This window comes from Platalea leucorodia (assembly GCF_965183815.1).
Source record: "Platalea leucorodia genome assembly, chromosome: W".
NCBI lineage: Eukaryota > Metazoa > Chordata > Aves > Pelecaniformes > Threskiornithidae > Platalea > Platalea leucorodia.
The window spans coordinates 3,224,204-3,247,976 of record NC_138859.1 but is presented as its reverse complement, the minus strand read 5'-3'; the positions used below and the strand labels follow the sequence as shown (position 1 = coordinate 3,247,976).

The following is a 23,773-nucleotide window of genomic DNA, read 5'->3' as shown; positions in this document are numbered from 1 at the left end:
GCTGTGCCGCCCGAATCCCCGGCCCCAGGAGGCAGCCGGAGGAGTCGGGGCAGGGGAGCGGAGCTGAACCCCCCCTCCCCAAACCCCGTCCCCCCACTCCGCCGCCCCCCGCATGAGCCGTCGGCAGCATGGCGCTTGCGTGCCGGCCCCCGCGGGCTGCCCGCTCCCCGTCTCTGTGTATCCGATGCACGCTGTAACGGTAGAAGAGAACAACCTCCCCATCCCCGAGCATCCCTGTGCTGTGCTGGCGGTGTATCAATAAACTCTGTGCGGTCGCCACCGGCCGTGTCACGCGCCTCTGTCCCCCGCCGGGAACCGGGGAAGCGGCTCCAGACCCCGGTCCGGCTCAGGGAGGCGGGGGGACAGGGCTGGGGGGGGACCAGGGTGGCACAGAGGGATGCTGTGGCAGCGAGGACACAGTCACGGGCACCCTGCTGCCTTCGCCAGCCCCGGGACAGCCGCCGAAGCCTGGGTTTGGCACCTCCTCACCCATCACCGGGGCTGCAAACCCTTCTGGATGAAAAGCCTTGGTGCCCATCACCGTCCCATCTGGGCACAGCCCACTCCAGGGCATCCCAGCCCCTGCCCAAGGCAGCGCTTTCCACGCTGACACCCTTCCAAGTCCCCAGCATCCCCCAGCTGCAAACGGGGTGAGGAGCATCCCCGTTGTCCCATCGAGGCCACCAGCAGCAAACCCAGGGGATGAAGGAGGGGACAGAAAGCTGCTTCCCCGAGCGGCGCCGAGGCACGAGGGAGCGCGAGGCGGGCGCGGGGGCCCGTGCCGCAGCCCACCAGCCATCTGCCGCCGGCTCGCAGCGGGCGCGGGCGGACGGCACGGTGCGGGGACGCGGCTGGAGCACGCGGTGGCTGCAGCAGGCGGTGGCTGGAGCACGTGGCACCCATCTGCCCCGCACCAGCGGGGGTGACTTGCTACGGGGCCGTTCGCCGGCTCGGCTGGGATGCTCTCCTGGTTGAGATAGGGTGCAAAGAAAAGGTGTGGGGTAAGCACCTACCTGCAGACACCCAGCACCCAGCGAGGGACCCACCGCTGAGCCATGGGACCCACCGCTGAGCCATGCCGCCTGCCGCTGGGAAGATGGTCCAGCCGCTCCCTCGTCAGGGCAGCAGCAGATTGCAATTAGCTGATTGCTCCGCTCCTTCAGCTGCAACTCGGGGAGCCCTGAGGATGGGGGTCTGCCGCAGGGTGCTGGGTGCTCTCCCCCCGCCTCCAGCCCCAGTTTTGGATGCCGTTTTCCCTGGGGGAGGCTGGGGTGGAAGCAAAGAGGCTGGGGCTGCCCCTCTCCAAGTACAAGGGTATTTATTTCATCGGTACAAGAGAGAGACAGCACCTTCTGTGTGTTGGGCTCTTCCCGGTTACTGGTTTGTACATTCAGATAGCTGCGGCCGGCTCGGCCGGGGCGAGGAAGGGGAGCGGGTCCCGCTCGGGCCCCCCAGCGCCGGGAGGGGCGGCTGCTGGCAGAGGGGACCCCCCCTCCGCCCTTGTGCCCGCGAGCACCCGAGCCCCGGGGCCCCATGCGAGCGTGTCTGAGTGCTGAGGTTGGCTGTGTGCTCCTCCGTGCAGTCTGTGCGGGGCTGCACTCCCCCCCGCCTTCCTCCCTGCCCTCCTCCTCCTCCTCCCCTGCCCGTGGCGGGGGCCGGGACCCCCGGCCCTCATTTCCTCGTGTGCAGCGTGTCCTGGAACTTGGTGCTGGTGTAGCGAAGGTGGAAACCCTTCTTGTTGATGGTGTCGTCCGAGTGGAAGTGGATCATCACCGAATCTCCGGCTGAGTAGACCTCCTCCGGGGGCTGCCGGGGCGAGGGAGAGGGGTGCTCAGGACCACGGGCATCCCCGGGATGCGCGAGCGTGGCGAGGGAGGGGGATTTGCGATGAGGAGGGGGCAAAACTGTTGCACCCCCATGTACAACCCCAATTCCCCCCAGGGATTTCTCTGCACCGGCTTGGCGCAGCTTCGCCCATCGCCTCGGCAGCCTCGCACATCTCCCCCTCCCAGCCCCATCGCTCCCCCCATCCCCAGCTCACCCCGGACCCGCAGAAGCGGCCGAGGCGCGGGGCCGTCCCGTCGTAGCCATCGAAGAGCTCCATGTAGTCGTAGCCGCAGTCGGCTTCCTCCTCGATCTCAAAGGTCTGGAAGATGAGCTCCACGCCGTAGCCCTCCTCGGCCATGATCACCCACTCGCAGTCCGAGCCCCCCGGGTAGTTGTTATCCCCAAATTGCGCATGTGAATACAAGTCCTTGGTCTTCACCTCGGCGCGTACCTGGCCCCCGCACACTGCGGGAGAAGCCAACAGCGGGAGGGGGGGTTAGGAGGGTCCACGGTCTCCCCCTACCCCGCAACCAGGAGGTTTCCCCAGCCCCACGGTGGTACCTGTGGTGTGGGTGGCCTCAAAGCCCTTCTTCTGGACGGAGTTATCAGAGACGAACTTGAGGAACATCTTGTTGCCGGAGGAGACGAGGGGCTCGGGCTCTTTGGCTCCGCAGAAGCGGCCGAGCGCCGGGGCTTTGGCATCCTTGCCGTCGTAGATCTCCAGGTGGTCGTAGGCGCATTCCTGCTGCGCCTCCACGTCCAGCTCCGAGAAGGTCTGCGGAGGTGACGGCCGAGCCACCGGCGCTCAGCGAGGCTCGGCGGAGGGGACCCCCGGTGCTGCCCACCCCCCGCGGTCCCCCCCATCCCTACCAGCTTGACGCGGTGCCCAGGCGTGGTGGTGATGGCCCAGGTGCACTCCTTCTTGCTGGGGTATTTATCGGGCCAGTTGGGGCTGGTGATGGTCCCCGAGATCGATGTCACCTTATGGTCACAGCCGGCTGCGGAGACAGCGGGGGGTCACGGGTGCAAGGGTGGGGGGGTCCTGCCGGGGATGCGGGGGGGTTTTGGGGCGCGGACCCACCTTCCTTGCAGTCGTGCTTGTTGTCGTGCAGCACGAAGCCGCTGCGGCACTGGCACTCGTAGCTGCCGAAGGAGTTGAGGCACTCGTGCTGGCAGCCCCCGTTGTTCTTGGAGCACTCGTCCTTGTCTGCCGAGAGAGCAGAGGGACCGCGGCTGAGCGGGGTGGAAAAGCCCGGCGGCCGGCATCCCGGCGCGGCATCCCGGCACAGCACAGCCCTGCCTGGTGTGTGCTGGTCCCCAGCCCCACGCCGCTGCCCTCCGGGGAGCGACCAGCCAAGCAAGCGCCTACGGCCAGCAGCAAGCAGATCCGCCGTCCCTTGCCCGAGCCGGGGCAGCCCCCGCGGGTGGACGGGATGGGTCCTCCTCTCCCTGGGCTCACCCATGGGCACAACCATTACCTGCTTACAGTACGGACGGGGAAGGCAGAAAAACACACAGTGACAACCAAAGATGCACAAGAAAGACCAGGACGCGGGAGTCCCTCTTTACTCATCGATAGGGAAATGTCACAGACACAGTAAAAATCGAGGAGAAAAAAAAAAAACAAAAACAAGGTCAGCTGGTCAATGACAAAAACAACAGGGATGGGGCGAGGGGGATGCTTAAAACCAAAAACAAAAAAAAAATTAAAAAAAAATTAAAAATAAGGTCAACAACCAGTTCTGTCAAGCAAGGGGCTGCCGGGGCCGGTGGCACGGCTCAGCTCGGCTCGGCCCCGGCGTGCTCCCGCGCGGTGCCCGGGGCCGCGGCGTTCCTGAGAAAGATGGAGAGGACGGCGTGGCTCAGGAGGGGCCCCGCAGCCGCTTCTGCAGGCGAAACTTCAGGCCGGGCGGGCGAGATTTCGGGGGCTGCAGCTGCTGCTTCTTCTCTGCAAAGAGAGAGGGAGAAAAGCGGGGAGCGATGGGGGAGCGGGGGGCGGCGGGGGGCGGCGGGGGCAGCGGGGCATGCAGAGCGGCAGCCGGGGAAGCAGGCAGCGGAGGGGACCCCCGCCAGCCCCTCGTGCAGCCGGGGCTCGGCGGCGAGCGGCTCGGCGGGGAGGAAGAGGAGGAGGAGGAGGTGGCGTGGCTGGTTCCGGGAGGATGAGGATGGGCGTTGGGTGGGTTCCTGGGGGTGTCCGGGTTGGGGAGGTGTGGGAATGGTGGCGGAGGGGTTTGGGCTTGCCTGGAGCAAGGCATCCTCCCAGGCTGGCTGTACTTACCTCCCAGCGCCCACCACCTGCCCGAGGTCCCTATCGCCGGCGTCCCAGGGCTCGCCAACCCCCCAGACCCCCAGCTTTGGGGCCGGGGCAGGGTGCTCCATGGCCCGCCGCCCCTCCTTGCTCCCCCTCCCCATGGGGCGATGGTTTGGGGAGCGGGCAGCAGTGGGGTGAAGCCAGCAGCAAGCGGGCACCAGCCACCCGAGCATCCCTCTCCGTGCCAAGCTTTCCCTGTGCCCTGGCTGGCGTGGGAAAGGGGCGATGCCGGAGTAGAGCATCCCTCCTGGAGCCATCGGCAGCAGCGAGGGGGGTCCTGCCCCAGCCCCCCAGCCCCTCGGGGCAGCCCCAAGCCCCGCGGCCACCTCTCAACCGGAGGCTATAACCTGATGTCTCCCAGGTCTGAGAGAGGAAGCGAGGCGGAAAGGCTCGTTTGGGGATGGGAAGGGGCTTCAGCTGGGCCAGGTGGGCTCAGAGCAGCTCCAGCACCGGGGGAGCGTGCGTGGCATCGCCCCGCCGGCAGGACGGAGGGAGCCTGGGCGGGCGAGACAAGAGCAGAGAGAATTGGCAGAGGAAAGAAGCCCGCCAGGTCGGTGTCTTTAGCAATCCTTTATTCTAACCAGCTTGCTCGCCGCGACCCGGCATTGCTGTGCGCTCACCGTTATCCCGGCGTGCATCCGATGGCTCCGGGCTGCTCACCGCCCCGCAGCCCCCACCTGCATCTATCACCCCGCTACGGACCCCCCGTGCACCGGGGCTCGGCGGAGAGCCGGGGGGACGTACCTGGGTGCCGACACCGTGGTGAATTCCCGGGCGAACGCATCCTTACGCGCGAGCCGACGGAGCCGGCTGCTGCCTCCTGTCGCCCTGGCCCGCGAGGAGGAGGAGGAGGAGGAGGAGGAAGAGGAAGGGGCCACGTCTTCGCCAGGGGAAAATGGGTGCCCGGGCGGCCAGGCTGCCCGCGGCACCGAGGGGCAGGGCTCGGCGGCTGGCTGTGTCCAGAGCAGCGGGGAAGGAGCGCAGAGACCCTCCGCGGCTAAAAAGGAGCCGCTTGGGAGATGCTTTGCCCAAGGCTGGCCGGGAGCGACCCCGCGGGGGGGACCGGAGGAGGGACCCTGGTGTGGCCGAGTCCTCCAGCGTGGTCCTGCTGCCGGGAAAGCCCGAGACCTGAGCGGAGAGAGGTGGACGAGAGGGTTTGGTGGTCTGGGATAGGGGCAGCACCCATGGGATGGCCACGTATCCCAGTGGGAGGAGGAGGAGGGCAAAGGGGAGAGGGAAGGAGCCCGAAGCGCGGCGAGGGGAGACTCACCCGGCTGCCCCGCGGTCCCGCTGCCGCTCGGCCGCTGGGCTTTCCCGAGGTCTCGCTTTGCTGGAGGGCACCGGCTCCTGACGGCTGGGCCCCGCTGGGCCACCTTACTTGCCTTGGTTTTAATTAAAAAAATAAAGCAAAGATACTCTACCCCCAGCCCGCGGGTCTCTGCCGCTCCGGCCAGCTGCCGGGCTGCCTCGGGGAACCCTGAGGGCTCCTGGGGATGCCGGCTCCCACGGCTCTCCGCAGCCAAGCGGCCACGCTGCCCCTCAAAAACAGCCTCGATGGGGCCAAAAAGCAGCGGGAGGTGCAAGGCATCGGTGGTCCGGTCCAGCCCAGCCTGTCCAGGAGGTGCCGTCGGTCGCTCGCGGCCGGGCTGATGTCCAGGGCACCACGCCGAGGGGGACCCTCTCTCGCACGAGGGTCCCGGCGGCAGCCCCCAGCCCCGGGGACCAGCCCCGGGTGATGCCTGGCTGCGGTCGGCGCTGCGTTTCGCTCCACGTCCCCATCCCTACGCCCTCCCCCAGACCCAGCCGAAGGTGACACCATCTCCTGGCGGGGTGGCCCGGGAGAGGAGAGAGGACCACAGAACAGACAGGGATAAGCAGGTAATGGTTTTTCGGGAGGAGGGACCACTCTGGAGACCTGAGCCATGGTAGTGGCCGGATGCTGATATCCCCCCTGCCCCGGCGCTGGCCGGGGTGCGGAGCGCCCTGCCCGGGAAGCGGAGGAAGCCCGTGGCCGTGCAGCGTAGCGGGGTGGTGCAGGGCAGCAGGCAGCGGAGCGGGGCATGGCTGCCCTCCCCGCAGCAGCGCTGCCCGAGGGGTGCAGCGCCCGGCCCGCCGTGGGGCTGGCGAGGGGGAGATGCTCCCTCCCGGCCAGTGCTGGTCCCTCCAGGCCTGAGCACATCCCTGTCCCCAGCTCATTTCCCTCTGCCTCTGCGGATGCAGCTGGAGCCCAGCACCCACTGGCCATTTGGAGACCTCCGGGAGCACCCCAGCATCTTAAGTAGGACCCAAATGCCCCCCAAAAATGGGGAAAAGCCTTGAAAGGCAGCAAAACATGCTGCCAGCTGGGCTGCCGGAGGCTGGGGGGGTTCAGACCCTGTGGGGCAGAGACCCAAGGATCACCCTGCCGCCAGGCTGGGACCGGGGGCTGCACCCCTGGCGCGGGCAAGAGCAGGCGTTAGCGGCGGTTTGGGGGCGCGGGGAGGATCAGCTCGGCGAGGGAGGGCGAGGGATGCCCGTGCCGGGGCCGGGCAGCTCTACCTGAGAAGAAATGGGCTTTGAAGCCTTTTTTGGAGACGGTGTTGTCGGATTTGAACTCGATCCTCATGTTGTTGTACTGGGAGGTGATGATGTCCGGCTTCTCGGCGCCGCAGAACTTGCCGTGCAGCTTGGAGTCGGCAGTCAGCCCGCTGCGCACCTCCACGAAGTCGTATTTGCAGACCTGCGGGGTGCAAGGCAAGGGGGGGGGGGGACACGGGGCTGGTGGCACGGCTGTGCCAGCCTGCAAGCCACCGGCAGCGTTGGGGGACAGGCACGATGGAGAGGGGCCGCTCCCCGGCTGACTCACATCATTGCCCTCCGTCTCGAAGAAGTCGAACTGCAGGGAGATGCGGTACTGGGTGGGGGCCACCAGCTGCCAGATGCAGTTCTTGTTGGGGGGGTACTCCTTGGGCCACCCCGGGCTGGTGATGGAGCCGTTGAGCTTGGTGAGGAAACCTCCGCAGGCAGCTGCAGGGTGGGAGGCACCCAGTGCCCGTCACGTCCCCGGGCTCCCTGGGCTTAGGGATGCCGCACGGGGCGGGTGGGGGGCGGCGGGGGGCACTCACCCTCGCAGCGGCGCTTGTCGGAGGCCAGCTCGTAGCCAGGGTCGCAGGCGCATTTGTAGCTGCCCAGGGTGTTGACGCAGCGCTGCTCGCAGCCGCCGTTATTGGGACGCGAGCACTCGTCCACCTCTGGGCAGGGGCAGCGGGGCTGAGCGGGCAGGCAGGGCTGCCAGCCCCCCCGGTGTCCCCCCCGGCGCGTCTCCTACCTTTGAAGAAGTTGACGGCGAAGCCCGCCTTGTTGATGGAGCCGTCGGAGACGAATTTCATCCAGAGCTTGTTGGAGGTGCTCTTGATGTCGTCCGGCTTGTCGTAGCCGCAGTAGCGCCCGATGAGGCTGCTCGACTCGCTGCTGCCGTCCCGGATCTCCAGGTAGTCGTAGGCGCAGCTATCGTGCCGCTCAATCTGTGGGAGGGTGGGTGTTAGCAGGGGGGGACGCCGTCTTGGCCCCAGCATCCCCAAACCCTGCCTGCCCCTTTCCTTACACCCGCGCTCCCAGACCCACGCACCAGCCAAGGTCTGCTGCATGGGGAAACTGAGGCACGGAGGCAGGGGGATGCGGGCAGCCAGGCAAGGCAGCAACAGCCCCGCTGCAGCCCCAAGCCTGTCTCATGGGGTGCATTGGGTCGGGGAGACGCTGCTGGGGAGGGGAGGGACCGGCACAGCGGGGGGGGATGCTCGCCCACCTCAAAGGACTGGAAGGTCAAGCCCACGTGGAAGCCCTCGGAGACGGTGATCTTCCAGACACACACCTTGCTGGGCCGGTAGTCATCGGGGTAGTTGGGGGACTGGATGTGCCCGTTGTCCTTCTTCACGTCCCCCCCGCAGATGGCTGGAAGGGAGGAGAAGCTGCCTGAGCCCCCCCTTGCCCCGCCGCCGGCCCCGCACCCCCTCCCTGCCCGTCCCTACCTTCGTAGACGGCGAAGAAGCCTTTGCCCACCCAGTTGCTGCTGCTCCGAAACTCGACCCAGAGGCGGCTGTCGGTGGAGATGATGGGCTCGGGCAGCTTGTTCCCGCAGAACCTGCCTGGGGACGAAGGTGTGCTGGGCTGCCGCTGGCCAGGCACCCTCCTCTCCCTCGCCACCACGTCCCGGTCCCCCCTGCGCCCCCCGCCAGCATCCTAAAGGGAAAGCGCTGCTTCTCCCCCTGCTTCCCTCCGGCTTTTCTGGCTGTTTCACAGAAACTGGTTATTTCAGAGTGCAGGGTCAACTGGGACTTGGGGAACATCCAGTTCATGGGGATGGGACCGAGATACTGGTGTCTCCCTGGGGAGAGATGTGCTGGCCAGCTGGGTCAGCCAGACTGGTTTCACTGGTGTGGGCCAGCAAACTGGGAGCCCTATTCACCCCAATAACCCCTCTGGGGCCAGCCCCCCACCCCAAGGGCTTTGGCACATCGCGGTCAGGCAGGGATACAGGCAGAGGGGAGCCCCTCGCCCCGCTGCCTGCACCCGGGGCAGGAGGTGAGGGCAGCGGGCAGGCAGCGGGGCAGGCAGTGCCGGCCAGCCAGGCTAAGAGCTCCCGGTTGGTTACCTCGCAGCGTGGCCTTTCTCCAGAACCCGTCTCTCACCTCCACGTAGTCGTACCAACACAGCCGGCTTCGGTAGAGGTCCAGGGTGGTGAAGTTCAGGATGATCTAAGGTTGAGGGGGGAAAGAGCGTGGGGTGAGCCCCCCCCATGCCCCGCGGGGTCTCCGTCTGCCGGAGCGCGGTGCTCAGCGGCGCCGGGTGCCAGCGGTCCAGATGGCACCCGGACCTGCTTCGTGGTGATGCCTGGCAGCATCCCGAACCACAGCGAGGCACCGGGCCGGTGGGGGGGGGGATGCTGGGATTAGGGCTACCCTGAAAAAAGGGTAGAAGATGGGACAAGGGGGGAGAGGAGGGCTGGGAGAAGATGGGGTGACTTTGGTGCCGCGCCGGCGGCCGGTACCTTCTCTCCGGGGGTGACGGAGATCCTCCAGACGCAGTGCATGTGGGCAGAGTATCCATTGGGGAACTCAGGGGAGGAGAAGTTGCCCTGGCTGTCCTGGAGCGTCTCCCCGCAGGCTGCGAAGGGGGAAAAGCGGGGGTCAGACCCCCGGGAAGCCCCCCGGCATTGGGACTGGCAGCATTAGATTCAGACCAGCCACTGCCCCCAGCCCCTTGCGCCCTTTTACCACCCACATTCCTGGCCCCGAGGACAGCTCTGCAAAAAAACCACCACCACTGCCTTGCTGCAGCAACCCCAAAAAGCCCCAAACCACACTGAGGCGGCTGGTGATGCTCCTGGCTCCCCGGTACCCCCTCGTAAGCACCGTGCCCCCCGCCCGGCCACCGAGCCCCAGGGACAGGAGCCGTCCCACGGCCCCCCCGTGCCCTGCGACGCCACGGGGGCCCGGCTCGCCGCCCGGGCTCCGGGCAAGTTTATGCGGCCACGGCTGGATCCGGCCCAGCGCTGCCATCTGGAAGCCACATGATGCCGCGGCCACGGCACACGGCGCTTCGCTCCGGCTGTCGCGGGGCCAAGGCAGCCGCCCCCCACCTCCCGCTCGGGGGGAGGCTGCGAGATGAAAGGTGAAACGTTAAAAAAAGGCGGCTTGAAACCTGGGCTCGCTGCCTTTTTTCCCTCCTTGCTTTACAGTGGAAACAAAAGGAAGGGAAAGCCAGGCTGCAGAGGGGCGTTTTGAGGGGGGCTTTTTTCCCTCCCCCTCCAAACTAATCACTTTTCCGGCTCACACTCACAGCCCCGCTCCCCTGCAGCCCCCGAACACGGCACGGCCGGCTGCCGGGGCCCCTCACAAAGCCGTCCCTCTTCCAGGCTGCTAATTAGTTGCTGGAATTAAGCAGGAGCGCGCTGGAGCCAAACTCCTTGCAGATGTTGCTGGTACAGTCCTGGAGCACGTGCCTGCAGCCGGGAGACTCGTGCCAACCTCCCCAGCGCCCGGAGCAATGCCACTGCTCGTGGGCCACGGCCCTCAGCGCCATTTGAGATGCCAACATGTGCGCCGGTCGTGCTGAGCATCCCTGGCTCTGCACCAGCCCCGAGGAGAACCGTGGTCTGCGATGGGACCGTGCTCTCCCATCCTGCTGGTAACAGCCCTGCGTAACGCCCGGCCATGCCTCATCCAAAACCCTCCTGCTGTTGGGGTGGCTCGGAGGATGCTCTTGGAGGATGGTCTCCGAGGATGCTTTGCTCTCGGAGGATGCTCTGCTGTCAGGGGATGCTCTCCAGGGATGCTCTGCTCTTCCAGGATGCCCTTGGAGGATGCTTTTTGGGGGATGCTCTTGGAGGGATGCTCTTTTCTCAGAGGAGAGGGCAGCTGAGGATGCCCTTGCTCACATGGGCAGAGCCTCGTGGCTCATCGCAGTCTTCCATTTACCTTCTGCTCACAAACACCCCAGAAAAGTGCCATGGATGGAGAAAGGCAACTTGCGTGCTCCTTGCAGGGGGTCTGATGGCGAGGAGGACCCCAAAGAGCGTTTTTGTTCACTGGAAACAGGGGATCCAGCCAGGGTGATGCTTCTTTTGTTGAGTCTCGGGGTGAAAGCAGAGCCGTTCCCCGGGAGATACAGCCTTGTGCACGCTCACCCCAGGCTGATCAGCCCGGCGGCCGCTCCAGCCCCCGGCAGTGACACACGGCCGCGGCCCGGGGCCCGGCAGAGCCGTCCCGGCAGCACTCACCCGGGCAGCGGTAGAGCTTGCGAGCCTGGGCGATGTCCCCTTTGCTCAGACGCGTCCGCTGGCCGATGGCAGGCCGGACCCCGTTCACATCGTACTTGGGCAGGATGGTGTCGAGGAAGATGCCCCTGGGGCGAGAGCAGGGAGAGGCTGAGCAGCGTCTGGAAAGCACCGGGTCTGCGGCTGCTCCTCGCTGCCGGGGGAAGGATGCTAAAAACAGCCTGGCTAATTAAAGCCTGCAGGCCGGTGAGTCAGCGGGGACGTGTCCCCAGCGGAGGTGACCGCGGGGACAGCACCATCCCTGCCGTGGAAAGGGATGCCGTGGGGCTTCATCCTGCCTCGGCATGCTGCGGCATGGCTCCGCCAGAGCTGCGAGCCTTGCACCAAGTGCACTAACCCCGTGCAGAGCTGCTAACATGCCATCATCCTCCGGGGCTGGGGACCCCATGCCACCGTCCCCAGGGCTGCGGGGAGGATGGGGACACGCGGGTGAGCCACCCCGGCCGCGTACCTGGAGAAGGTGTTCCTGGCGTAGTGCATGATGCTGTCGAAATCGTACGTCTCGCCCAGCGACTCCACCTCCTCCGGCTCCATCTTCAAGAAGTTGTACTCCTGCCCTGCAAGAGGCAGGCAGGATGGGGACAATGTCAGTGGGGAATGCGGCTTCAGCAGCACCCCGTGGCAGGGAGGAGGAGGAGGAGGAGGAGGAGGAGGGAGGCCGGCCCCTACCTGGCTGGATGTTCTCCCGAATGATGGAGACATGGTCATCCCGGTCAGGACGCGTGTGCTCATGCCAAAACCCGATGACGTGGCCCAGCTCGTGCACCACGATGCCAAATTTGTCGCAGTTTTTGCCGATGGAGATGGCTTGGGGTCCCCCTCCTCGGCGGCCCACATAGGAACAGCACCTGGGGGGGAGGTGGGTGGCACCGGCTGAGCCCTGGCTCTCCGGGGGGATGCCCCTGTGGTGTGGGCATCCCGGTGCTTCCCTGGTTAAAGACATGAGTCAGGCCAGGAGCATCAGCCCCCCTGGTCCTGCTCGGCATGGAGCATCTGGGAAGCATCCCTGTTGCCTCGGCTGGCAGCCGCCCTGCCCATGCGGGGAGCTCGAGCTGTGCCTCCAACCTCAGCTCCTGCCCCCGGGCTGCCTGGCATAGCGTGGCACGGCGTGGCACGGCGTGGCACAGCATGGCAAGGCACGGCACGGCACGGCACGGCACGGCACCCCAGGGTGCTGCTCCCACGGGTGCCCGTCCCCCCAGTCCTGCACCGTGGATGGACTCTCGCCCATGCCCGGCAGCTTGGCTGGTCCAACCCTGCGTGCCAGACCCAGGCTCAGGGCTTGCACCGGCGCAGGGGCGCGGACTGGCACCCCCTGCCATCGTGCACAGCCCGTTCCAGGGGAAAGCCTCCTCCTAACCACCATCTGCTTGGCTGGGGCTGTGCCCTGACGCGTGAAGACGCTGAGCTCTTCCAAACCCCTGTTTCTTTTGGCATCAGCCCTGCTGCAAGCCCGGGCGGGTGCCGTGCCACCGACCTCAGCCCCCGGCCCACGGTGGCAAGTGCCACAGGTTGGCAACTCTGGGACCTCCTGTTCCCCAATCACCCACGGGGATCAGAGCCCAGGGATGGGTTCCCTTCGCGCCCCAGCCCTCCACAAAACCGAGCGGGTCTGGACCAGCTGCTTAGCACCATGCACACCCCAATGTGGGCATTCCGGCGCCAAGGCACATCAGCCAAGCGTCCTAATTAGCACTCCCACAAGCTGCCACGCTCCCTCTTTGCAATGCAAGAGCCGAGGGGCAGGGTGGTCCCCGTGCGTGCCTGGGACCCCTGCCACGTACCCGCAGGGGCGGTAGGTGAAGACGATGTAGCTGTCCTCGTCGTTGCGCTCCAGGAAGGTGACGCAGGTGTGCTTCTCCCAGTGCCGCATCGCCTGCCGGAAGATGGCTCGCTGGCTGCCTGCGGGAGGGGGCGGCGGGGGCCGTCAGCCCGGCATGGGGAAACTGAGGCACGTCAGGGATGGAGCAACCCCCCCCGGCTCGCCTGCACTCACCGCTGAAGTTGCCGCTGATCACGTAGGGGATGACCCCGTCCGGCCACACTCTTTCTGGCCGGGACGTGGCAGCACGGCGGCTCCGTGGCCGCTGCCGGCCCCGGCTGCGTGGTTGGTGGCCCGGCCGTGGGCTTGCGCTGGTGGCATTGCTGCCTGCGGGGAATGAGGTGGTGAGTGCGGGCAGCCTCCGGGGACGGAGGCATCCCGGAGGGCCGGGACCACGGTGGTACCTGAGGAGTTGGTGGGCAGGCGTGTGATGGTGTGGCGTGCCAGGTCCACCACCCGGTCCACCTGGAAGAGCTGCAGGTCCTCCTCGTCCAGGGCGATGTCTCCCAGGAAGGCAGCTGGGGGGGGTGGGGGGAGGAGGTGTGAGCCCCCCATGCCTATGCTGGGGGACCCCAAACCCCATCGGGGCTGGGGTCCCCGTGCCCAGCCTCTCCCCAACCCCTCCGCACCTGGCAAGGCCCTGAAGAGGAAGGCAAGCCCTTCCTCCCCCTCCCTCTTTCCTTCAACTGGGGGCTGGGAGGGAAAGCGAGCGTGGTGCCGGCTGGGCTCCCCCTGCTCCCCAGCCCGCTGCTGTGTTGGCTCTCCCAGCAGCTGGAGCCAGCCCCGCACTGACATCTGGTTTGCATAAAGCCCGGTCCATCACTTTTTAGGGTTTCTGTTATTATTTGTGTTGCAAAATTGCTTTCTTTTCACTTTGCAAAACCCAGCGCTGGGCTCGGGACTCCCTTCTTGCTTGGCTCCTGACCCCCAGCCCAGTGCAAGCTCCAACAGCCCCGGGATGCTCCAACGACCTCCGAGTCATCTGCCACCGCGAAGCAAAGCCATATGGCCCGGGAAGCTCCCGCTGTGCCCAGTGCCCGCAGGAACGGAGCCGGCCGAGGGGCGTCCGTCTGTCCGTCCGTCTGCCGGGCCCATGAGCCCCTCCAGCACCGCTCTGCCACGGCTCCCGCGGGGCTGGAGGCGCAGAGATGCTTCAGCATTATGGGGCTGGAGGACATAACCCTGCACAGCCCTTCCTCCTCCTCTTCCTCCTCCTCTTCCTCCTGCCCTGCTCTCTGCCCTCCCGCGCACCACGGCCTCGCTGTGAGTCAACGCTGCAGGATGCGGCTCCCGGCTTCGGCACTTGGCCGGCGCTGAGCCCCGGGGACCCGGCTTTTGCGGAAACGCCGTGGCCCAAGCGCAAGGGCTGGCTGAGGTCATGCCGCGCCGCTGCGCCAGCACCGGCACAGAGGCTCTGGATGCGGCCGGCGTGGGGTGGAGCTGGGTTTCTCGAAGGGTTTGTGGGCACCTGGGGTGAAGGGGTGGCCCCGGGCACCCACCGTCCTCACCAGCCCCTGGGGAAGGGCAGGGAAATGGCAGCGGTGGGGAGTGGGGTGGCTGGACCAGCTCAGGGGCTGCTGGAGAGCAGCGCCAAGTTCGTGCTCCAAGCAATTAGCAAGTGGATCCCAAAAGAGCCACTAATTACAAAAGCAAGACAGGACAATTAGGATAATCCTGACAAGTCCAAAACAACCAGCACGGGGCGAGAGGACCAGCCCAGGCACCCCAGCCTGACCGGACCCTGCGCCTTTGCATGGCGCCGAGCCCAAACCCCTCTCCAGCAGTGGCGTGGAGCATTTTGCGGTGAAAGAGCCGCATTTCAGGGCTGTCCCCAGCACCGGCCAGCCGGTGGGCGCATCCCAGCCGAGGAAGCCCCAGGGTGGAGAGCAGACCCGCGGCAAAGCCAAGGGAAGAGCAAACAAGCTGGGGCCGGCACCTCCCCTGGCACCGACCTGCCGCTGGCACGGCCAGGCTGCAATTTGAGGGCAGAGCAGAGGCAGGAGCCGGCTCTGGCCTCCCCGCACCCTTCCCGGGGCCGGGAGAGACGTGTCCGAACGGGCAGCGCGGGGGAGGACCAGGGCCAGGGAGAAGGACGAGCGTCCCGTGCCAAGAGCTGCATGGAAAGACAAGGGAAAGTAAGCTCGCTTACAGCCGAGCAAGCGCCGGCAGAGCCAAGTGATATAGAAACCATATGTGAGGGATTTGGGATACGTGAGAGAGCCGGGCAGGCGAGCGTGGGGACGTGGGGCTGGTTTCCCAGGCGGTGCAAGGCAGCTCGGCTCCCCCAAAAATCCCCAGCGCCGGGGGAAGGCGGCTCGCTGCTCTTGGAGGGGAGACGGGAGCCGTGAGGCGGCGGCAAGGGGGTGTCCCGGCAGCGATCCCTGTAAGGACATGCTGGGGACAAGCCCAAAGCGTTGGATTGAGAAACTTCCACGTTGGTTTGGGCTCTGGTTGTGGCCTCCTCCCACTCACTCCCTGTGCACCCCGGCCCCGGTGACACATGGGGTGGTTTGGGGGGGGTCTCTGCTCACCAAAATCCCCCAGATGCTGTTAACCTCCCCGAGGGGCTTCGTCGGAGATGCTGCCATGCTCCTGCCACTTGTCCCTTCCCGGTTTGTGCCGCAGCAGCTCGCCAAGCAAGCACCCTCCCTCCAAGGTGGGGGGGACCCCCTGCAAGTGAAGGGGACCTCCCGCAAGCGGGGGGCTCACGGGGCGAAGGCGCTGTGCCGGGGGCAGGAGAGGTGCCAGCTCGCTGCCGCGGGTGACGAGGAGCTGCCGAGGCTCGGCGGAGCCCAAGTCAGAGCAGGGGGAAACGCACTGGGCTGCAGCAGGGAGATGTCAGCCTGGCTTCATGCTCAACTGGGAGCAGACAGCACCCACCGAGGTGTCGCACCTCTCAGCACCCATGCCCTGCAACCTGCACCCTCGCCCCGCCGGGGCACGGTGCCACTCGGGTGTCCAAGAGAGCCCAGGCCACGGGGCACAGCTCCCCAGCCATCCCCGGAGGGGACCCAGTGCCCCCGCGCCGTTCTCAGCCCGGGAGGCCGTGGGCTGTGCCGCAGGGGCTGCCCTCTGCTCACCCCAGCGCTGGCCGTCGAGGCACCGGGGGCAAGGTCCGACCCGCGGCAGTGCCAGCGGGGACGATGCGGTGCCAGCAGGACACAGAGGGCAGGCACCGGCCACGGGGGCATGATGGCCCCATCCTCGTCCCCATCTGCCAGAGAGGAACGGGGACAGGAGCGGGGAAGGGGAGAGGGGGAGCGTCCAGGCGCTGGCCATGCACATCCCTCCCACCACCCAGAAAACAACCCAGCTGTTTGGGACCTGCCGGCAAGGATCCCACCAAGCTCTTCCTCACCCAGAAGCCAGGAGATAACTCAGCCCTCTGCTGTTGTTTGACTTTTTGTGCTATGTGTTTTCTTTTGGGTTCTTGGAACGGTGACGTAACCCCCGGGGCTGAAGCTTTAGACAAACAAGGTTTTTCATTCGGACCCGGGCCAACCCCTGCAGCACCCTGTCCCGATGCTACAGGCATCTCCTGCCCACGCACGGCTCGGTGGCTGTCCCTGCGGGGACCCTCTGTCCCCACTGCCATGGCACGCTAGGGATGCAGGAGCTGCTCAGCATCCTTTCTACTCCTGGGCAAGGCAAGCAGCGGAGGGGCGTACCCGTGGGCCTGACCTCTCCGGCATCACTGGGATTTCAGGATGAGCCTGACCTCGGACTCCACCGGAACCGTGTCGCAGGAAAAAAAAAAAAATAACCCGGGGGAAGAGGCCGGAGCGCGAACGTGATGTTCTGGTGAGCAGGCAAAAGCAAATAGAGCGGTGGGGAAGCCTTGGCAGGGGAGGGCGGCAGATAAACAGGACGAGATCATGTTCTAGGTCAGTCTGGGGCAAATCAGTCTCCATGCGTGGCGCCGGACGGGAAGGACCCTCGTCCCTGCGCGGCTCCCGCCGGCCCTCAAAGTGGCACCGGGGCTGGACAGGCTCCCGTGGCTCTGGCAGGACGGGCAGCATCCCCTGCCTGGGAGCAAAGGCTCAGCCCAGCCTTCCCTCGCCAGCTTAGCAGCTCCAGCCCAGCCGCTGCGAGTCCTCATGCGATGCTGAGCCATGAGCATCGCTCCCGGTGTGAATCCGGGAGCAGAGGGGAGGGTTCGGAGCATGCGAGGAGGCAGGGAGCGAGCCGCTCTGCCCCGGCCAGAGACGGAGGCATCGCTGGGGCGGGATGGAGGAGAGCGGTTTAATAGGTGCATCCCGGCCTCGGCCGAGCTGCTGGGTCGTAAAGCCGTGGAGTCACCGGGGCAGCATCCCACTGGCTCGGCAGAGCTGTTAAATATGTGAGGAATGCTCCTCGCGCCGCCTCCTCGCCCCCGCACGCCAGCCCAGCTGCACCCGCTGCGAGCTCCGCTCACGGCAAAACACGCCGGGGCCACGGCGAGAAGAGCGGGCACCCCACTCAGCCGGGGCTGGGGGGTCCCCACCTTGGCCTTGGGGGTCTGCCCTGCCCAGAGAGCCCTGGGGCGGAGGCGTGGGTGCAAAGGCGGAGGGATGCAGAGCATCCCAGGGGCCGTCGCGGCGAGGGGAGCTGCCCCCTGCTGCTGCTGCCTCCTGCCGAGGTCCCCCCCAGGTGCCAGGTCTCCCCCTGCTCCCCGCAGCCTGCCAGCGGCCGGTGGCCCCGCAGAGACCCCGAGGACAGCAGAGACAGGACGGAGGCATGCAGCAGGGCGAGCTGGGCCCTCTCCTCTCCCGCGGCGGCGGCACAGCCCCTCTCCCGGTGCCCCTCACCGGCAGCCGGAGAGAGGGAGCAGCCAGCCTGTAAACGCCGGGGCAAGGAATATTTGCTTTCCCAGAGCACCTTCCGATGAGCACAGCAGGCACAAAGCAGGAATTCAAACCTCGGCGGCCAGGCTGGGAGCCAGGCCAGATCGCAGCTCCTCTGCAACCAGTAGGGAAACTGAGGCACGGGGGGACGGAGCCGGTCAGCACCAAGTGGCAACCCCCCGAAGAGCCAGTCCTGGCACAGAGCCGCTCTGCTATCGGTCACTGTCCCTGCAGGCAGCCTGCAGGCAGCTGGGCCCCCCTGCCTGCTGTTTCCTCGCTGGTGTATCCTTGTCCCAGCCGGTGCCTTTGCAAGACCCGGAGCTGTACCAGCACCGGGCACCCTCCTGCCGGCAGCGCTGCCCTCCTCTCCCCAGGGTGCGGGCAGAAAGCAGCACCCAGGCAGCCGGGGAAGACAGAGATGCTATAGTACACCGTCCAAGGCGGAGGGATGATCCCTCTCCCCAGTCCCCTTCCCATCTCCCCTGTGCATCCCTCTGCGGTGCAAGGTGCATCCTGCCCGGAGGCAGCACCCGTCTCTGCCTCCGCTTCCCTGGGCATCCACGGCCAAATCCTCTCCCCAGCCCTGGGCATCAGCGTGTGGGCTCCGAGCCCTTTGCCTGCTCCGTGCCAGGCTACGCTGCAGCATAGCGTGAAATAAGCACCGTGGAGCCTGGTCTCTAATAGACGGCCCGTGGCAGCAAACAGCTTCCAGCTAATGAACGTCCAGGGGCAGGAGGGACGGTTTGATCACTCCAGGGAAGGATTTTCCTTCTGCTCCTCTGTCGTCACAGCAAACAGAGGAAAAAGCCACCTCCGGGGCTTGGCATGGAGGATGCCAAACCTAAGGCATGTCAGAGCCCCTGGGAAGGAGCGGGAGGAGTGCTGCGGAGTCGTGTGCGGGGAACGGGCTCTCCCTGCCTCCCCTCTGCAAAGCCAGGTCGCCGAGGAAAACACAGCCCGGGCCAGCGGCATCGGTAACTTGTGAAAGGGAGAGCTGCTGGAAAGGAAAATATTTGCAAATTGCTCTGCCAAGGGGATGGGGGGGGTTTGTTGTTGCATTCCCCTGCGAGGAGGGGAGCCCAGTGGCAGCGGGGCGAGCGCGGGGACCGGAGTCCATCGGGAACGGGAGCCCAAAGGGGATGGGAACGCATCCCGACACCCGGCTTGGCACACGTGGGGGTAACCCGGGCTCTCCCGGCACGGGGTGGCCGTCCCGGCAGGACTGGACCCCGGCAGCGGCGCTGTGCCCGTCCCTGCCACTCGGTGCTGGCTCTGCCAAGGGGCATGGACTCCCAAGGGCTCCCAGACCTCTGTGCCTCTGCTCCAGGGCTCTGGCTGCAAACATATCCCCCTCCTCGTGCTTTTATTGCTCAATCCTCTCCCCACCAGCCCTCCCCACGCACCGATTAACTCCTTCCAAAGTTTGCTTGCAGCTCGCTGGCCGAGCTGTTTAAATCCTCCTGCAGCTCGAGAGAAGGGGGGATTTTCTCATCGCCTTTTGCACGTGTATGGAGGGAGGTTTGCCATGCAAAGCCCCCCTGGGTAGACGGGACAGCGGTGACCGACAGCCTTCCTGCAGCCCTTGGCCAGGTTATAAGCGCGACACGCACTCTCCGCAGCTCAGCGGGATGCAGTGGGATGCTGTTTTCTCTCCCCACCACGATGCCGGAGACCTCCGGGGACCCTCGGAAAAGCCACAGCCAACCAGGAGGGCACGTTCTCACACAGAAAACACTCCCCACAGCACAGCCACTATGAAAACTTTGGGGAAAACCACCCGTGAGCCATCCTCTCTCCTTTCCGCGTATCCCTCCCAGCTGCTTTGTTCTCCCCAGGTCCGGCCGCGGCTCCCCGAGGCCGCCCCATCCCGCCGGCCATGTGTTTCCCAGCCCCAGCACGGCAGCGGATAAAGCCTCAGGAAACGCCGTCTCCCCCCTCGCCACGACCCGCTGGCGTGAATCAGCAGCCGGAGGGTTTCCCAGGAGCCGGGAGGGGAGGGCAGCGACAGCGGACGGGCGAGTGAGCCCCCCGGCCTCGCCATCGCACACCCGGCCCCCGCCGGAGCACGCCGCTGCGCCGAACGGGTGATTACACAAAGATAAAGCAGATCCCGGGATCGGCCTGAGATTTCCAAGGTCTCTGTGCCGTCCCGAGCCCCAAACTGCAGGCCTCCCGCCGGCCCCGGCTCCGCGGGTGGATTTTTACCCTGCATGAATAAGTGACATATAACGGCTGGAAAATATTTTTGGGCAGCTTGACAAGTGTGACTGCAACCAGTAGCCTCCTCTGACTACGCCTGGAAAGTGTAATCTAGGTGAAACCCAGGCAGCCGGAGCCAGAGCGCTCCAGGCACGGCTGGGAAGCTCGTACGCCCAGGGTGGGGGGCTCCAGCCCCCAGCCCCATCCACGCACGCGATGCCCCCCGCGCCACCCCGGCCCACGGCTCTGCCATCACCCCACGGGCAGGAGATGCTGAGCCCCCCACGGAGGGATGGGAGAGCAGATTCCCCCGGAGCACCCACCCTGGGGGGCTGCGTGAGCCCCGCGGAGCTGCGCACCCCCGTGTCCCCCTCCCCACGAGCGGGCACAGCAGGGCAACAGCACAACCGTGGGTGGCAGAAGCACGGCAGCCCCCCGCTTTAGCCAGGCACCCCAAAGGTGGCCATGGAGCTGCACACAGGGTGGGTTGCATCCGTCCCCGGGCGCTGGGGGTACCCGGGGGCTCTCGCCTCCCGTGGCCGAATTGCTCAGCAACCCCCACGGGTCCCCTGCGATGAGCCAAGAGCAAATCCTCAGGCTCGACATGTTTGGTTAGCACTCGTGCAAGCTCTGCAAACACAGCGAGCCCCATTCGAGCTGCTCCCCCAGTGCAGTGGGGGGCGGTGGGAGCGATGCTGGCTGCCTTTCCCGGCCGGAGACGTGACCAGGATCCGACCCAGCGGCTGCCTCCTCACCGCCGGGCACCGAGACCTGGATATCCTGCTGACCGGGTGAAGGGAAACTGGGGCCACGGCTAATTCCTCCCACCCTGGCCGCCCGGGGGCTGGTCCAAGGGCCGGATCTCCCAGCGGTCCTGTTTTGGCATCCCTGGAAGAGACGCGGCAGCGGCACGGGCGGCTCTTCCCCTGCCGTGGCGGGGATGGCCCGTTGGCACCGGTGCAGACGGGTGGCATCACCAGGGTGGCCAGCGAGCCGCGGGCAGCCGTCCTGCCCGGGCGGGCGGCCTCAGGATACCTCTGGCATGAGTTGGGTAGAGGAACCCAAATTCCTCTCCCGGCCTCGCCGGGAGCCGCCGCGGCGGCGAGGCCTCGGTGCTCAGCTGTTTCCGGCGCTGCCTGAAGCCTGGGGAGGGGGGACGGACTCGCCACCCCAAAACAAAAACAAGCCCCCTCATGGGTCAGGGGGATGCCATGGGGGGGTCCGGACACCGAGCAGCCCCCGCTGCTGGACCTCGCCATCCTGGTCCTGCAAAGCCCAACCGGGGGTAAATCCCCAGCTCGTGCGGTGCGTGGCAGGGCCTGATCCCGCCCCCCCCGGGCCCCCGGGGAAGAGCTGCCGTAATTAAATTAGTCACATAAGGATCTCGTAAAGGCAGGCGGGGTAAGGCGGGGGGGAGCAGCCGCCTCACCGGCCCCAGGAGGCGATGGGGGTCTCGGGGCGTGCGGGAGCGGGGCGAGGAGGGGCCCCTTGGCCACTGGCAAAGCCACCCCTAATTAGTTTGGCTCATCAGCGGGCGAAGCCCCGGCTCTCCCGTGCAGCTGGATGAAGCGGGAGCGAAGCGGAGGCTCCAGCCGGCTCTGCCCGGACAGTTTTGCAAGCCTAGCTGTTTCAGCCCGGGAGGGCAGGAAGGGAAGGATTTTTGGCCAGAAAAAGCCCTCATGTAGACAGAGTTATATCAACAGACGCCTTCCAGTGCAGACAATGCCATTAAAGAGAAACGTGATCCTCCAGCCAGGACCCGCCAGACCCAAGCCCTCCCCGCCGCGCTCAGCCCTGGGTGTCCCTCCCGTGCCTCAGTTTCCCCCCCCCCAGCGCGTCCTTCCATCCCCTTTATTTTGCTTTGGGAGATGGGGCCCGTCTCCCCGCAGCACCTATCCTGCTCCCAGCCCTTCCAAAAATCTGTAAAACAGCTCAGCAACCCCCTGACCCAGCAGAGAGGGACCCCGGCCCGGGGCAAACACCTCCCGGGCTGAGCCTGGCCCGGGTGTCCCGGGACGGCTGCAGCCCGGCCGGCCCCGGGGGGGACAAGCTTTCTTTGGCTGTGGTTTGGGAAAGAAGGAGAAAGCCACGGGGCAGAGAGCGTGGGTCTGGGGTGGGATGGGGTGGGATGGGTCCGGCTCTGGGGTGGGTTGGGGGGTGGGATGGGCTGGGGGCTGCCCGCTGCCTTTGACAGCTGCCGGTGCGGCCAAGGCTGGGGAGAGAAAACGGGGCGCCGGGCCAGCCCCCCCCCGCCCCCCCCCCCGGCCTCTCCCCACCCTAAGTACAACCAGATGCATCCCCGAGCGGGGCCGGCCGCTGCCCCCCCCCGGGCCCGGCAGCGGGGAGCCCCCGGCAGCGGGGACCCCCCGGCCCCGGGTGCAGCCCGGGGTGGGGGAGCCAACTTTCCCCGGGCAGAGCCCCGAAGTGCGGGGCACACTCACTCACACTCACTCACACTCACTCACACTCACACCAGCCCCCCCCCCCCCCCCCCCCCGCTCTCCCCTTTGTCTGCCCGCCCGCCCCCCGCCGCCGCGCATCCCCCCGGTCCTACCGGCTTTGCAGGGGTCCTTGTAGTCCAGGGGCTCCGCGTCCTCCTCCTCCTCCTCCTCCAGCACGTAGGAGTAGTCGGGAAAGTGCATGGCCCGGGCCAGGAGCAGGCAGAGGAGCAGCCCGCAGCTCCGCAGCCCGGCCATGGCTCCGCGGGCAGCGGGCGGGCAGGGGAGGCGGGCGGCTTTTTTTTTTTTTTTTCCCCTCTCTTCCCCTCTTTCCTTCCCTTCTTCGCTCCCCCCTTTTTTTTTCTCCCCTCCTCTCTCTCTCTCTTCTCTTTTTTTTTTTTTTTTTTTTTTTAGGGAAATGAGATCTGGCGGGGGCGGGTTCAAGCGCGGAGCTCGGCCCCTGCAGCCCCGGGCGCAGGGCTGGGAGCGGGGCCAGCGCCGGGGGGGGGGCGGCGGGGCCGCGCTGCTGCCGGGGTCCCGGCCCGCAGCCCCCGCTCCTGCCCCCCCGCAGCCTCCGGCCCGCAGCCCCCGGACCCGGTCCTGCACCCCCTCGTCCCTGTCGTGGCCCCCTCGTCCTGTCCCGCACCCTTCGGTCTCGTCCTGTATCCCCCAGCACCGATCCTGCCCCCCTCCGCCCCATCCCGTATCTCCCAGCACTGATCCTGCCCACCCCAACCCCATCCCGTATCCCCCAGCACCGACCCTGCCCCCTCCGCCCCATCCCGTATCCCCCAGCACCGACCCTGCCCCCCTCCGCCCCATCCCGTATCCCCCAGCACCGATCCTGCCCGCCCCAACCCCATCCCGTATCCCCCAGCCCTGCTTCTGCAGCCCCTCCTGAGCACCCCAGCCCCCAGTCCTGCACCCCGCAACCTCTGCTCCTGCACCCCGTGGCTGCAGTCCTGCACCCTGCAGCCCCCAGTCCACCGTCCTACACCCCCTCCTGCACCCCCATGTCCTGGTCTTGTACCCCACATCCCCAGCCCCCCTCCTGCATTCCCCACATTTCCCAGCCCCGCACCCCATACCTCCTGGTCCCGGACCCTCAGTCCTACACCCCTGGTCCTGCACCCCATGTCCTGCACCCCACATCCCACATTCTCCCAAGCCTCACAGGAGGAGGAGGAGGAGGCAGCATCCCCAGTCCACACACCCTTCCCAAACACCGGTGAGCTCCAGGCCCCGGAGCAGGCGTTGAGAAGCTCCCCGCACCCTGCAAACCCCCAGGGAAGCATCACCAGAGCCTGCATCCTCCCAGGGGTGCTCAGCCCAGCTGGGTGCAGCCAGGAGCATGGGGCCAGTGCTCTGCCTGCCTTCCCTCCCTGACCCCAAAGGCAGCCCTGCACCCAGAGGCACCCAGACCGTGTGGGTGAGCACCCTGGCAGGGTGGGCAAGCACCCCAGGAGCTGGGCTAGCAGCCCAGGGAGGACAGGTGAGCACCCCTGGAGTGGGCTGAGCACCCCAGGGTGGCCGGAGGGT

At 66.7% G+C, this 23,773-nt stretch overlaps 1 protein-coding gene across 1 annotated transcript; it reads right to left on the bottom strand.

The window, feature by feature from the left end:
* Nucleotides 1-1,353: 1,353 nt before the first annotated feature.
* On the bottom strand, nt 1,354-22,556 carry LOC309602036 (bone morphogenetic protein 1). The gene is made up of 20 exons (XM_082335322.1): nt 22,351-22,556; nt 13,179-13,292; nt 12,949-13,101; nt 12,737-12,854; nt 11,622-11,800; nt 11,404-11,509; nt 10,896-11,020; nt 9,165-9,280; nt 8,769-8,871; nt 8,146-8,262; nt 7,923-8,068; nt 7,446-7,641; nt 7,243-7,368; nt 6,984-7,144; nt 6,677-6,857; nt 2,909-3,034; nt 2,698-2,825; nt 2,389-2,602; nt 2,042-2,292; nt 1,354-1,806 (listed from the first exon to the last, which is right to left on the bottom strand). The coding sequence occupies exons 1-20, from the start codon at nt 22,490-22,492 to the stop codon at nt 1,672-1,674; spliced, it is 2,937 nt and encodes a 978-aa protein (XP_082191448.1). The 5' UTR covers nt 22,493-22,556; the 3' UTR covers nt 1,354-1,671.
* Nucleotides 22,557-23,773: the final 1,217 nt, after the last annotated feature.

Coding starts and splice junctions, on each gene's coding strand:
- LOC309602036 (XM_082335322.1), bottom strand. CDS start 22,492: ATGGCCGGGCTGCGGAGCTGCGGGCTGCTCCTCTGCCTGCTCCTGGCC. Junction 6,858..6,983: donor TCGAGACGGAGGGCAATGAT/GTGAGTCAGCCG, acceptor TGCACCCCGCAG/GTCTGCAAATACGACTTCGT. Junction 3,035..6,676: donor CAAAGCCCATTTCTTCTCAG/GTAGAGCTGCCC, acceptor CTCTCTCGGCAG/ACAAGGACGAGTGCTCCAAG.